This window comes from Gobio gobio (genome assembly GCF_949357685.1).
Source record: "Gobio gobio genome assembly, chromosome: 17".
NCBI lineage: Eukaryota > Metazoa > Chordata > Actinopteri > Cypriniformes > Gobionidae > Gobio > Gobio gobio.
In genome coordinates, this window is record NC_137110.1 from 23,585,447 (window position 1) to 23,601,707 (window position 16,261).

At 36.9% G+C, this 16,261-nt stretch overlaps 1 protein-coding gene across 3 annotated transcripts in view; it reads right to left on the minus strand.

The window, feature by feature from the left end:
• The window catches only part of lpp (LIM domain containing preferred translocation partner in lipoma), a 239,944-nt gene that overhangs the window by 46,320 nt on the left and 177,363 nt on the right, over window positions 1–16,261 (minus strand). For all 3 annotated transcript variants that reach the window (XM_079841468.1, XM_079841470.1, XM_079841469.1), the window contains one exon: window positions 88–169. In XM_079841468.1, the coding sequence (XP_079697594.1) occupies window positions 88–169 (82 nt within the window). The remainder of the gene's footprint in view (window positions 1–87; window positions 170–16,261) is intronic.

Genomic DNA, 16,261 nt, shown 5'->3' on the forward strand with positions numbered 1-16,261 from the left:
TAAAATGCAGGAAAATAAGAATCATTTTGAGGTTTAGCTTACAGAGGCTTACAACCAATGTAAGCTCCGTGTGCACTGTTCACGTACCAAAATATTCTGCAGAGGGGGGGTTGTCCATGTCAAACAGCATCTTCTTAGTCAGCCGGTCCAGTTCCTCCTCAGGACGTCCCTAAAACACAAAAAAGATACACAAACTCTCAATCACCCGATAATCAGCTTGTAGGCAAAATGTATAAGAGCACAAATCTCACAAACATTATACAGAACACGCTGACATTTACGATAACAAGATAACACCAGGCTAATTAAATGAGTTGATGCAACAGATATTCATGGATGTACACAGGCATCTTTTAATTAGAAGGATCACCAGCCTAACGAGATCATCATTCGAACAAATAACTCAGACTTCAAGACTGTTGCTGAGGTTTCAGAAGTTAAAGTGAAGGCTGTGACACCTACACACTCTTGATGCACTCAAACACCCAGAATCTTATCATGATGAACTTTATTAACTTCATCCACAGCTAATTTTTAATTGACAGGATGTTCCTGTACTGTTATTGGTAAAAGAGCGGAGCTGGAGTGCTGTGTGTTGTATTTGTTGATCTTGCAGTGTGGTGGGCTGCACTATACAAATGGAAGTGTTGGAGAACTTTACTAATAAAAGTAATGCATTTCAGTATTTTATTAATCATAAAAAGTAACAAACTTAGTTACATTGTTACTTGGGTCAATGATAAATTCAAATTTGTATTAGGATTAATAAAACCACATATTACAAATCACATATTAAAGGATTAGCTCACTTCAAATTGAGAATTTCCTGATAATTTACTCACCCACATCTCATCCAAGATGTCGAAAATAAATATTTTTTTTCAGGAAAACATTCCAGGATTTTTCTTCATATGATGTACTTTAATGGCAACCAACGGGTTGAAGATACAAATCAATGCAGTTTCAAATGGCTTCGAAAGGCTTCAAAGGGCTCTGCACGATCCCAGCCGAGGAATAGGGTCTTATCTAGTGAATCCATAGTTCATTTAAAAATTTAAAAAAAAAAAAAACATTTATATACTTTTTAACCTCAAGTTGCTCGAATTCTGTGTTCTGCAATTTGTTGTTAAAAAGTATATACATTTTTTTTTAATGGTCGATGGTTTTGCTAGATACGACCCTGTTTCTCGTCTGGGATCATGCTGAGCCCTTGAAGTACATTATATGGAGAAAAATCCTGGAATGTTTTCTTCAAAAAACGTAATTTCTTTTCTACTGAAGAAAGAAAGACATGAACATCTTGGATGAGACTGTGATGAGTAAATGATCAGGAAATTCTCATTTTGAAGTGAACTAAATACTCTTTGTGCCTGAGCATGTCTGAGAGAAATGGCAACAGTGGAAAAGTTCTGGTCTACAAGTGGAGAAGAAATGACATATAACAGCTTTAATTTGGGATCAGATACATACAACCCGATTTATCATGCCTTTTTCTCCAGTTTCATTTAACTACAGAATAACTGGATGATCAAAACCACCTCTTTGGCCTGGAAGGGAGAGGATCAAGCCAGGTAATCCACAGACAGACAGACAGACAGACTAACAAACAAACACCCAGAGTCTTAACCAAATGTCAGAGGTTTTCCATCCAAAACCATTAAAGATCATACACTGATCATTTACCAGTGCAAAATAAAGTCAAACAGGAAACCGCTTCAAAAATACATCAACAACCCTGTTCAATTACAAAAAAACTGTTCTGCAAATCACCGGGGATAAAGAAAAAAGGAGCCAGAGGTCAGGATGCTTCTGGTGTTGGTGTTAACACAGGATCTCCCAATATGAGAAGGGTGTATATAAAACGACCAATTACAGTCACAAATCACAACCTTTGGTTTCCTCCCTCTGACCAACAGACACAAAACACTCGTTCTGCCTCAGTTTAGTAACAACTTCATCAACCTTGAAGTTGTTCACTCATGCAGTTCCTTCCTCTATGGCAAGTTCTATTGCCGTTCTATTTCTTGTCACAAGTTCCTGCAGCAATCTGCATGCTGTCAGGCCGGTGAGACACGTTCTGTCAGTACGACACAGCGCCCGATGACTGCATCTCACACAGAGGGAGGGAAACTGATGAAAACTTTCATGTGTCGAAAGCCCACACAAAACACTTTTAATTCAGCATATCTTCCTGCAGACAGCTAATTATTATGTTGGGGGTTAATTACTCGTATATGGATGAAGAATATTGAGGATGGATGCAAACAATCTAGGAGTGCTCAGGAAACTTTCTGCAGATCTTTTTGTTAACCTGCGTCTTGGTACCCAGGTGCACCCCGATCCCCCTCACAAAATGAGGGGCCTCGATGTTTTCAAGAACTACGATGTGTGTGGATTCTTATTTGAGTCTCTAAATCGCTCCATGTGGTTTATGACAATTTGACATGTAATTTAACAGTCTGAGTGGGCACAGTGGATTATTGTGGGCAAGAAAAACAACTAATTAAAAAGAGTGATGTATGTAATTATCTTTCCTTGTGTAGCCTATGACTTGTATAATAAACTGTTCTTTATACATATTACCATTAGCATTATATTTAGCATTATAGAAAAACATTGCTTAGGAAGGGGGAATTAAACGTCTGCATACACTTACACCACATTGGATATCCTGCCCTTTTCATGTGTGACTAATGAATGAAGACATTATAATCAAAGAATCCCCTGCTGTAAAAATATATTTTCATATTAAATAAGAAGTAAGAAAATCACTGTGGAAAAACATATAGATCCATCTTCCTACTGTGCAGTTCTGAGTGCAAGGTTGCAAAGGGTGCAGACGACAGACGATTTTTGGTCACGTTAACATCTTTGTTAAGAATATCCTGCGTTATTGTTAAGACATGGACGAGTATGAACGAGTAGATTCAATTACTGTCCAATATAATTGTGGCCAGTGACTGAAATTTCATTGCATTTAGTGGCTAGTAAAAGTGTATTGCGAATGTTTAGTGAATAAGACATGTTTTTGCATTGATGTACCATGTGCAAAAGTGACGCTCATTTTAGCCGTTTAGTGAATGAACCTGTCTTTCATCTGCATGAATCAAGACATGAGTGCATAGACTAGTGATAGACTAGTGAGAGTGGTAAGAGGTAATAGAGAGGTAATTTTGCAGAATAAAGCCTTACAGTATTGCCACTCTATTGTGGGATGAAATACTCACTTGAGTGTAAAAGCACATTTCTCACAAACTCTGGCCTTTCAAGAACATGGTTAGGGTTTGCATTTCTGCGAGCATGAGGTCATTGTTCTCTTCAATAAAAATGATTCCCTGAAGAGTCATTTCCTCCTTTTCTTCCAAAAGGAACAAATGATTGCAATATTCATGTGCCTCTGAGAGGTGTGATTTCCCTGGCTTGTATTGGACATTGTTATCTAAAGAAAAGAAATACTCAATGAATGTTTCCTTTGGCAATTCTCTAATCCCCCCATTAATAAGAGCTGACTGATAATCTTTTTTTTAATTATGCAGTGTGGACACATTCTGTACACTCTGACAATATTGTGCTACACCTTCCTTAGTTTATGTTAAAGGAAAGTTGAGCCAAAGCGAAGCTTTTGTCATTATTTATTCACTCTTTCAGTAACATCAAATCTCATTTGTTCGTGTGTGTCACATCATAATGTAAAAAACATTTAGGCTTGTCATTAAATATATTTGATTCTGGCTCTATATTCATAAGTTCACTGATTTTTTTTTAAATTTGATTTGAGTATGAATAACCACAAAAAAAAAGTTATACTTTTTTTCAGCAAGGACGCATTAAATTTAATAAAAGTGACAGTAAAGACATTTATAATGTTAATCCATTTAAAAATATTCTTTTGAATTTTCTATTAAATAGGAATGATTTCTGAAGGATCATGTGACACTGAAGACTGGAATAATGCAGCCAAAAATTCAGCTTTGCCATGACATGAATACAGGTAAATTACATTCTAAAGTACAAAAAAAAAAAAAAAGAAAACAATTATTTTAAATTGTAATCATATTTCAAAACATTGCTGTCTTTACTGTACTTTTGAGAATCTTACTGACCCCAAACTTTTGACCAGAAGTGTACATTTTGTGTTCTGAAGTGATGTACTTCAGACGACTTTGTTTAAACCACTTGCAGTTGTATAAATTACTTTTGAGTTTAACATTTTTGGACACCATTGACTATTATTGTATGGACAAGAACAAATTAAAGTTTCTTTAATTATCATCTTGTTCTGAAGAAGTAAGCAAATAATGCGGATTTGGAACAACTAGAGAGTGAGCAAATAATGTCAATTTTATTTTTTTCTCTTTAATGTGCTATATTGAGATGTGTCCGCTACTTGATGTTTCAGTGAGGAAAATCCATCAAAATGGATGGAGTCTGATGGAATAATGGCTGTTTGGATTTGAGCAGAAGTAGAAAGGGGATGTATAATGACTTGGTGGTGCGCCAGAGGGGGGCACAGGTGAAAGAAAGGAGGTAAGGATGAGGAGAAGACTCAGTCAGAGGTTATAAACCTCGACTCTCACGCTGGGTTATCGGCATTCTGTCAGGGGCCATTAGACACCACATTGCTGGTGTGTGTTCACCTGCTGCCCCCCACAGGGAGCATGCTCAGTGGGGCCATGGGCTAAACACCAACCCCAAACCCCCACCTACTGCACCAAACTGCTTTTACCCTCCACTGAACATCAGTTTCTACATTTCGCAATTCCTATCTCTCATTCTCTAGCTCTCCATGACAGCATATTTATAAGCAGGAAACGAACATATGAAACAAACCAAAAAAAGTTTTTGTACTTTCTACCTTCCTTTTTTTTTTGCCTTCTGCTAGTATTTGGGGTTTCCAGCAATTTGTTAGAATGTACCCAAATAGAAGGGTACATACATCATTTTTTTCAACTAAAATGAAACATGTTGGCTACTGTTATTAATGACATTTTAACACAAAACTTATACTTAGTGCATCACTGAGCATATATCTTGACAAATTAATTCTACAGTTAAATGTAACCCCCCTCCTCACCCTCCCCGAAAAAAAAAATTCTTTCATCTCTCGCAATAACCCATCTGTGTGAGGATTAAAAAGAGATGGACCTTTACAATAATGAGAGGCGCCACCACCATTCTATTTGCTCATGCCTGGTGTTTAACATGATCACGGGTGTTGAATGAGAAAGTGACTGGGATGGTAGGAGAGAAGGAGACAGTGAATGAGAGATGAGCAAGATAAACACACTCTTTTTAACTAGGATCACATAGGACACAATTTGATGCCGTTATAAAACATTGGAGTATTATGACAATTTAAAGGACCCAGGCAACTTAGTTTTTTCTAAACAATGAGAGCAATTTTAAGGGTTTAACATAGTAAATCATAATAATGGTTAAATATTAGAAATTGTACAATTAAATATTGCTATGTATTCAAAATGCAATTCACACAATAACTTGAAAATACTTCTTATATAACAAGCATATTTTTATGCCATCAAAATTCATTTTGATATTATATATATATATATATATATATATATATATATATATATATATATATATATATATATATATATATAATATATAATATATATATATATATATATATAATATATATATATATATATATATATATATATATATATATATATATATATATATATATATACACACACATACATAGAGACACACGCACACACAACTGATTACCTGCTTACTAATATTAACTTATTAGTCAAAGTCATGTATTGCAAACAATATTGCGATCAGGTGGTCTAAGCAACAAGATATAATACAGAAAACCCCTGCAGACCCTCATGACTGTGTCAAGGTCAATAAATCTCAGAAAAGGTCAAATAATTTGAACTTTTAATGAAGGCATGTTTAGTTCAGTTCAGTTCAGTTAAATTGGCATGTGGTAACTTACAAAACCATAATATTTATTAATTATTAATTAATGATGAACAATTCATGATATATGCATACTAATCCATAATGTTTTGTTAAAATATATAAATTTTTTAACATGATATTTGTGAAAAAATACCTATAAAAAAATGTACCTATAAAAATGCATAAAATTGTTTTGGGGAAGAAAAAAAAAAACAGATACAAAATTTATACTCACAGGTACTTTATAAAATACTGTGCCAATAAAGTATTTAGTAAAATACTAAATCCAAACTTTTCTTGAAAATGTATTTTTTTTTAAACCACATGAAGCCAACAAAAAAATTTACATGTTCAAACTACTTTTTCTTTATCGTATACACTTTCAATTGCCCACTTTTAATACTGTCCCACAATAGGTTACTTCTCCTTATAAAATGCCGTTAAGGCATTTATTTAAATAAGATTACAATGCATTATGGTCAGATTTAAAATAAGCATTTTGCAGATTTGATGGCAGTGTTTCAGCCATTTAGACCTTGTTTACAATGAGTTGCACTGCTTGGAATCATAGTGCAGTGTGTTTGTGTGGGTACACGGTGATGTGAAGTCGTGTGTGGAATGCAGACATACCACAAATATCTGTCAAATTCTATGGTGAGGCATTAAGTGAATATGTGCAAAAAAATAAAAAATAAATAAAATACACCTGCAAAGGACAGTCGGCTACTGAAGAGCAGGAGAAAGCAAAGAAAACACAACAGAGGCAAAAACAAGCTCAAGGCCACCTAGAGAGGAGCTAGCAAACACAAATACAAACACATGCAGAAAGTATACATTTGCCTCTGCATAAAATGGGTCATGTTGTTTTCAGCTCTAATTAAAAAGTAAGAGGGAAAAACACAACAGGCAAGTCTGAAGAAAGAAACTGTGATGATGGAGAGCTGAATGAACAGAAAAACACGGCATTGATAATAATTAAAAAGAAAGATCAAGGAACTTCCACTACTGGAAGTTTGCACTGACACGAAGAGCATATGAAAACGCTACGTTCAGAGAAAATCCATTTTTTTGCCTTGACGTATGTAGCTTGTAATGTATGATGCTTCTCCTGCTGCATGACGGAGGTGAGTGTGTGTGTGTATAAAAGTAGGTCAGGTTTTGGGAACTGACATATCTCCGTGCTAACAGATAAGAGCAAATCTGAAGTGCTAAGAGCGGCCCTGGAAGAAGAAAGCCAGCTAGAGGAAGAGGGAGAGACACGGAGAGGTAGCGTACAGGTTATAAGAGATGTTCATTGAGGGTTCAACACACAGAGGGGAGCATAAGTGACAGTTAGCTGTTCTTTTTTTTATTTACCTATAATTACGCCCCCAAAAAAAACACTAAACATTTGAACACATCCTCTCATGTTCTTTCAGCGTGGCTGTAATTGCCGGTCGTTAAGCTGTTCTTGCCTTTAGTAAAGGTGCCATTTATTTATATTTAAACACTGGCGGGGACCGTAATGAACATCTACACAGGTTCACACCTAAAAATCAATGTCCTGACTCTCTCGTGCGCTTCAACCTTGTGATTCTCTGGTCTGGCTTCCCCTATCATTTGCTCGGCATGAAGAGAGTCCTTCCCATCGACTGGCAACAAACTCTAGGCAAATGACAGATGATTTGAATGAGGGTCTGAAGGTTATCTCCTGTCCAAACACCAGCACGCCAAATGATCTGCTCCACAGACAAAACTCTCAGCCATGAGCTTGATGCTTCCTGTGTGCATGTATGCACCAATACACACACACACACACACACACACACACACACACACACACACACACACACACACACACACACACACACACACACACACACACACACACACACACACACACACACACACACACACACACACACACACACACACACACACACACACACACACACACACACACACACACACACACACAGAATGTGATGAGAGAATAAGGATTAAAACAGTGCAGTTCCGTAGCACAGAGGGGAACTAGAGCATGATGAGGGCTGGAAAGTGACAGCCTGCTGTAAGAGATGCCGCTCAGCAGGGGTCGCCGTTATGCAGGGAGGATGGTACAGTAGCATACAGTACACCCAGACACCCAAACACAATAATCTTGATCACACGCGGCCGAAAGGATATAATGTTACTTCAAGTATGGGCACTTTTCGTCTTGTGGAAAGTAAACTTTGTTGAAACCCACTTTTCGCACTTTCACTAGTTTAATTCATTTGCTAACAATGTTGAACAGTGTATTTAAAAGCATCGCAGGAGAATTCTGTCATGTACACTATCAATTCAAAGTTTGGTGTCAGTAAGACGGTTACAACGTTTAAAAGATTTGCTGTTTTTCAGTACTTGCAATACATCAAAGAATCCTGAAACAAATATCATGATTTCCACAAAAATATTAAGCAATACAATTATTTTCGACATTGATTGTAATAAGAAAAGTTTATTGAGCAGCAAATCAAAATATTGATTTCTGAAGGACCATGTGACTTGAAGGGTGAAAATTCAGCTTTGCTATGCCAGGAATAATTTACATTTTAAAATATATTAAAACAGAAAACAGTTCTTTTAAATTGTAATAATATTTCCCAATATTACTATTTTGCTGTGTTTTTGAGCAAATTAATGCAAATATTTTTCAAAAACATTAAAACAACTTACTGACCTCAAGACTTTTGAAATTTTTCCTAGATTTTATTTCTCTCATTTCATCATATGCATACTCCTCACTGACACTTTTCTATTTGGTAACCAAGCACACTAACTTCTTACAAGACTTTATTAGTGGCAAAACTGTTGGCTAGGATGGAAATTATGCAATATGTATATTGTTTAAATGATTACATTGATTACGATTATTAAACTAGCTGTCAATTGTAGTATGGAATAACCATTTTCTAATTCATTTTCCTATTTTTATTCTATTATAAGTCTTATTTCCCAGATTTTCAGTGTGGCCTCAAACTGTGAAATCCCGCTGAATATACCGTAAGCCAGGTGTGACTGACAGGAATAAATGAACAAGCGTCACCCAACATCTAAACTCATCTATAAACCTGACTTAACAATAGCAATTCCTTGGCTCCTCTGAGGACCTCTTTGGCTACAACAGTATGTAATAATGTAACTGATTACAAGTCTCATTGTGGTCCATTCTGAAATTGCTGACAAACAAAACACACAATATAGATGCAGATTGATTGGCAGAGCAACGTTCTCTCTCTCAGAAAGAGATGGTGAAGTATTGATCTGAGCTGTAATTTACTGCACTGGCAGTACTCGCTCTAGGACCGCGGAGCAGAATTGTGTCAGTGCTTTATTATTAATGGCCGGCACAGGGCTCGGCCCGCCTGATATACAGAGAGCCCACTCTGACAAATGAAACAAGCAGTACTGTTGTCAGCAGTTTGGATCCTCTACAAAACATCCATGCTTAGCCAGTGCAGACACTGACCTCAAGTTCCTCCAAAAAGCCCATATGGAGCTGAGTTTCCTTCTCAGAGAGCAGATCTGCGAACAAGCCCACAGCAGAATATCAAGCTTATGAAAGTTTTAAAGAGGAAATATATAAAAGTATACACATATACACACGCACACACATATGTGACCCTGGACCACAAAACCAGTCATAAGTCGCATGGGTATATTTGTGGTAATAGCCAAAAATACATTGTATGGGTCAAAATGATCGATTTTTCTTTCATGCCAAAAATCATTAGGATATTAAGTAAAGATTATGTTCCATGAAGATATTTAGTAAAAGTCCTACCGTAAATATATATAAAAAATTATTATTAGTAGTAATATGCATTGCTAAGGACTTCATTTGGTCAACTTTAAAGACGATTTTCTCAATATTTAGATTTTTTGTACCCTCAGATTCCAGATTTTCAAATTGTTGTATCTCGGCCCTATATTGTCCCATCCTAACAAAACCATATATCAATGGAAAGCTTATATATTCAACTTTCAAAATTATGAATTATGACTGGTTTTGTGGTCTAGGGTCACATATAATATGCTCTTGACTTGATATTTAAAGGAAAGATACAATCGCGGAAGTTTTTGTGTGTGACGCACGGTTCGCGGTTATATCCACTGATCGGGAGGGCCAAGTAATAAAAAAATAAATTTCAATCAATCACGGGTGGATGAGAGATAAATCATTGTGTTTGTTTGATAAAGACATTTTGCGAGCCCCGTGGGCAAATCATCATTCCGGTTGCCGTTTTCCCACACGCTTTCAAAACAATTCCTCATGTGTACTCACGGGGGAGCCGGAGCTCATTATAATATGCAAAGCTTATCCAATCATAGCAGTGGGAGTTTAAGTCTTTAGTGCGGCATGCCCATAAAAACCAAGCGTTCCATGAGAGAGGCTCAAAACCAGGGTAAAAAATAGCCAATTACTTATTCATTGTGATGTTTTTGCAGTGTTTCCCACACATAGACTAATTTGTGGCAGTGCGCCACAGAATCAACACCGGCCGCCACATATTGCGTGTTGTTATTCTTTTTTTTTTTTTTTCACTATTTAAAACACGCAATGTATTCGTTCAGCTGCATTTCCTTTCCCTGCTCTCCTTCCGTCTCTCTGTCACTCACGCGCGTCTCTCACTCTCAAATTGCAAAACATGCTTTTGATATGAAACAAAGTTATGACATGAAATTCAAACAATAAATACCGTTTTGGCGCTAATGTGGCATAACAGTTAAAGCCAGAGGTGTTGAAAAACAGAGTTGCGACATGCTCTCATCTCCCCGGCAGCGCGCCAAGTGGTCAAGTGGTTCACGGAGCTCTCAATAGTTCCAAACAAACCAGCGCTTACAATACATTTGAATCAGCTTCACTATACAGGTATTTGCAGCAATTTTTGGTAAACAGTACAGCATAGTGTGCATTGTACGTCAACTATATTTACAGTATCATTTTATTATGGAGAGTGATGGAGATGCAACGTTGTTGTTAACATTGATGTTAATGTTTTTATCGTATTTAGCCCTCGGGTATTCCTTACTAATTGGTCACACTCATACTCATTGGTGGTCAAATGTGGCCATACACCTTAACTAGTTTTCAATTAAATTAATGTTCTATATTTTAGTTTAATAATATTTATTTAATATTTTGAGGAGATCTTTTGGTACAAAATAGGCCTACTATTTGTGCAATAATTATGGTCCATTAATGGCCGTTTAATGAATTAAAATATTTTAAGATTTTTTCTTATTTATATTACAATTAGTGTAGTAATTAAGGTAAAAATAGAGAATTCCAATGCAAAGAGGCAAATTAGAGTCATTTTGTGGCAGGAAAAATAATACATTTCATTTGTAACGCCATTACCCACTAGGTGCCTGTATGGCTCTTTAATAATGTACATGTATCTAGTTGCTCAAAAAAGAATTGCAGATCATAACTGCTTACTTATTTTTAGGTTTTGCATTTGAATACATATTTAGACATGATCAAACACTAGATTTCTTTAAATGTGACATTTTTAAACATTAATAACTTGCATCCTAATATTTTTAATGATACTTATATAAACACACACAAGTGAATATTAATGAATGCAAGCAAATATAACTTAACCCAAGAAAAGTTTAAAATAGTGCTAAAAAGGCAAACTTATTTTTCCTTTTATGTACAGTAGGCTATATACATATGAATTGATATTGAATCAAGATCGAAATCAATATGTGCCAATCACCAACCCCAAATACCCCACCTAACCCCCGCACGCCCGCCCGCCACCACAAATTGGTTTCAAATCTGTGGGAAACACTGTTTTGAATGAAAAAACCATGCAAACGTCATAAGTTGACCTCAGACAACAGTATAACATTTTTTAAAAAGCCAGTTCATGACTTTAAAAGGGTATTTTGTCATCTTAAGGGAGATTCCAATCTGAAGCAGGTGTTTGAATGTGGCTGTTCGCAGGTGTAAAGTGCGTGAGAATTGACAGTATGGTAATTTATATATTTTTTATTTGTAAAAGTATATTATGGCATCAAACATTAAACTCCTCTAATATGCATTACTTGAGTTTAATCTGTGTTTGATGACATTGCAAGGTGTTATGAATTAACGCATTTTGTTAAGTAAAGTGAACTTCAACAGATATCCCGTGCTCAGGGAGTTGGGACTTGGGAGCAGTGAACACTGCATAGGTACCTTGACAATCGGGATTGCACCACAGTTCATAGAGCTCTCTTCTAACGAGCTGATGATCTTTCTTTCTCACTCTCTCTCTCTCTCTCTGGTAGTCAATCGCATCTGATGATAACTGGGTTCTTTGATGACTGTATAGTCCAAAGCGGAAAGCACACTGTCTTTTACAGACAGGGCATGTAAAAACCTGTCCTGGTTGTCTTGGGGAGGCACGAACAAGCATTGAATTCAGGTTTTTCCAATCAGACCCATTGCCTCAGGTGTATAAAATCATGCACCTAGCCATGCAGTCAACAATTACAAACATTTGTGAAAAAATGGGTTGTTCTTAAGAGCTCAGTGAATTCAGGTGTGGTACTGTGATTGAATGCCACCTTTGCAATTAGTAATTTTGTGAAATTTCATTCCTGCTAGGTATTCAACTGTAAGTGGTATAACTGGAAAGTGGAAACATTTAAGATCAACAGCAACTCAGCCACGAAGTGGAAGACGACTTTAAGTCACAGAGCGGGGTCATCTAGAGCTGAGGCACATGGTGCGTAAAAGTCACCAACTCTGTGCTGATTCCATAACTGAAAAGTTTCAAACTTACACTGGCATTAATATCAGAACAAAAACTGTGCGACGGTAGCTTCATGGAATGGGTTTACATGGCCGAGCAGCTGCATGCAAGCCTCACATCACCAAGTAGCCTACAATGGCAAACATTGGATGGAGTGGTGTAAAACACGTCACCACGGGACTCTGGAGCAGTAGAAACATGTTTTGTGTGTGACAAATCAAGCTTCTCTGATTGGCAGTCTGATGGGCGAGTCTGGGTGTAGCGGATGCCAGGAGAATGTTACCTGGCTGACTGCATTGTGTCCAACTGTAATGTTTGGTGTAGGAGGGATAATGGTGTGGGGCTGTTTTTGGGGCTGATATCTTGGTTACACCTTATTTTAAGGTGCCCTTGTTACAGTGTAATTGTATATTTATTAATTAGTAATATTAAGTAATATTAATTAACAACATGTACTTACATGAGGTTAATTAGAGTTGGGGTCTAGTTTTGGAAAGTTGATTGTAATTAAGCATAATTTCTAAAGTACATGTAACAAATGTAACAAGGACACTGTAAAATAAAAGTTTTACTGACATTTTGGACAATGCTATGCTTCCAACTTTGTGTGAACAGTTTAGGGAAGTCCCTTTTCTATTCCAGCATGACTGTGCCCCAGTGAATAAAGCAAGGCCCATAAAGACATGATTGGATGAGTTTGGTGTGTGGAGGAACAGAGTCCTGACCTCAACCCCATTGAAACCCTTTGGGATAACGTGGAAGAGAGATTGTAAGCCAAGCCTTCTCATCCAACATCAGTGCCTGACCTCACAAATGCTCTACTGGATGAATGGGCAAAAACATATTTCCACACAAACACTTAAAAATATTGTGGAAAGCTTTCCCAGAAGTGTGGGAGCTGTTATAGCTGCAAAGAGGGGACTGCATAATAATGTCTATGCACTTAGCATGCAATGTCATTAAAGTCCCTGTTGGTGTAATGGTCAGGTGTCCCAATACTTTTGTCAATATAGTGTATATATATAAACACTTGTGTTTGGACAATGTGTTTGGTGATTACATAATGACTGAAAAAGGGTTACTTGAGATGTACAAGGACAAGGACTTGCAAACATGAAGGTGAACAGTTTAGTGTTACTAGAGTGCCATTATATCTGACAGGACTTGGGTGGGCTGGAGAAGTTGGGGGTCTGGGGAGCAGCACCCCACAGAGAGGGAGAGAGGAGAAAGTTGGGGTAGAAGTGAAACCTGATTCATTGACATCCTACCAGCACCCTGTCAAACTGGCCCTTTAACCTTTACACTTACAAACATTCAGCAACCAGAGACCAACTGCTGAGGCCCACAGCTACATCAATAACCAACCAATTTTAGATCTTACAAATGCAGTGCCAAAATATGCAATTGATCACCTGTCACAAGGTTTGAGTATGAGTATCATTAACCAGAGAGATCAGCTAAATTAGAGCATAGGAATTCTGTCTCAACACCAACAAGGTGAGAAGGTGTCAGCAAAGTGTCCGCAAATAGCTCTAGTTCATTGAAAGTTGGACCTGCATAACATTAAATATGCCCCACATTATGTGAAACAGGCACAGAAGTTACATTTAAACTCAACTTCTTTCCTAGCAGAAATCATATTCAAGTTCCTAAACAGACAGGAAGTTCCAAAGTGTCCCAAGTGATCCAAAACAACTTCTCCAGTTTCCTTAAATCCTTGAATACATCCGTTACTGAACAATCCATCCATCCACACCATATTTCACAAGAGTGTAACTTGGCTGATGTGTTCTTTTTCTAGAAGGGTTGTATACTAGAACACCCCCTAAATTACAACACAAATAGAAAAGCACTGTTGGACATACAATAATAAACTTGATTTAAGCACAACACAACATGATGTACTATCTGACCACACTCGCACTGTTAGCAGTGTGTAATCATGAGATTTGCTAGATATAGAACATAAGCAGGCTCTGCAAGAATACACTCAAATCATTTGTAATGATGTTCCAAAGGATAAAGGCCAGCATTGATTATGGTAACATTACGTAAACCAAATACTGTGTATGCTGCATTTTTCCTTATGCAATACCAAACTGTTCATGTAGAGCATGATACTAAAATGGCAATGTGATGAGCTCAATTCTCAGGGAAAACATATTGCTGTTACAGGACACAGCAATAAAGGTGGCTTGCCTTTCAGGCCTGTGTTGTATTGGCACATAGTTTTACATTAATTAAGCTTTTATATCCATTACAATGCCTTGCAAACTTAGTTAACATTTGATTTTCTGTGATGTATTCTACATTGTTGATGCAAATTATGCTGATTTGTCACCAATCATGTGATTTATGTGATTTTTTAATTTTTTTTATTAAACTTTCCATATTTAATGAAAAATATAAATATTATTTCAAGCTAATATAAAATAATACAATTTAAAAAACTACATGCCTGACTTGGACAGCGAAAAAAAAAAATCCTTACTGCGTGACCTCTACACTATTCATACGGCAAACATAATTTAGACAGCTATCGCTGAATTTACAGTGAAAGCTTTTTAGGAGAAACTGATTATTCACGCAAAGCTGACTTCGTTTCCCTTTAGCTACAGTAGATATCCAGAATCCTTCAAAACTATGCCAGATTGCTGATCAAATTATCTCAGCAAAACTGAGATAAGTATAATTAAGTATGATTTTAGGTTATCATTCAATGTTCTTCTTTTGAGAAGGCCCCCAAAATGACAAAAAAGCGAAGTAACGAGAGGGTCAGAAATACTGCACAGCTTATGAGGCCTTTATCTACTGTTTAATGGCCAGCATCTGCTGTATATGTAAGCTGGAATTTTCTGCAAATATTGAACTTGAATGTTGGAAGAAAAGGTTGTCCTATAGCCAGAACCTCTTAAACTACACTGACCCTGCTGTCAATCAGTTTAATGGCTTGTCACTCTTCAAATTTACAAGCAAATAAAGAACAAGGTCACGAGTATGGGATGCCATTGTCAAGAGCTAGACCCATGTGCTTCTAGGGCTCAAAGTGAACCATGGCAAGACCAAGAACATCTGTGTTTCTAGAAGGTGACAAATCATATTACTGAGTGTCATGGGGCCTGTATATCTTTAGCTACTTAATCTGCCTCTATTTCTTATATTAGAGCTTTTTGTTTTAGACAAAATCTCCCAGATTCCTGATGAGCGGCAGCGGAGCTATGAGAGTTCAGCACTATTTGGAACGCTGAGAGCTGATTCGGCTGTTTGCTGGCAGCTAACACTGACGAGAAGTTACTCTCCAGGAACAGATTAAACTTGTGTGTGTGTGTGTGTGTGTGTGTGTGTGCGTGCGTGCGTGGAGGGCAGAGGAACTCCACTTGTGTAAAACAATTGAAACACTGGCTGCTCTGTTTTCACTACCTGCTATGTAGTCTGTCATCCGAGCAGGCTTTGTTCCTCACTTATTGATTACGTGAGTGTCTCTAAACAAACAAACATACACTAAGCATTTTCAGTGAAAAATCATTAACACATCAATTTATTGAGGTAAT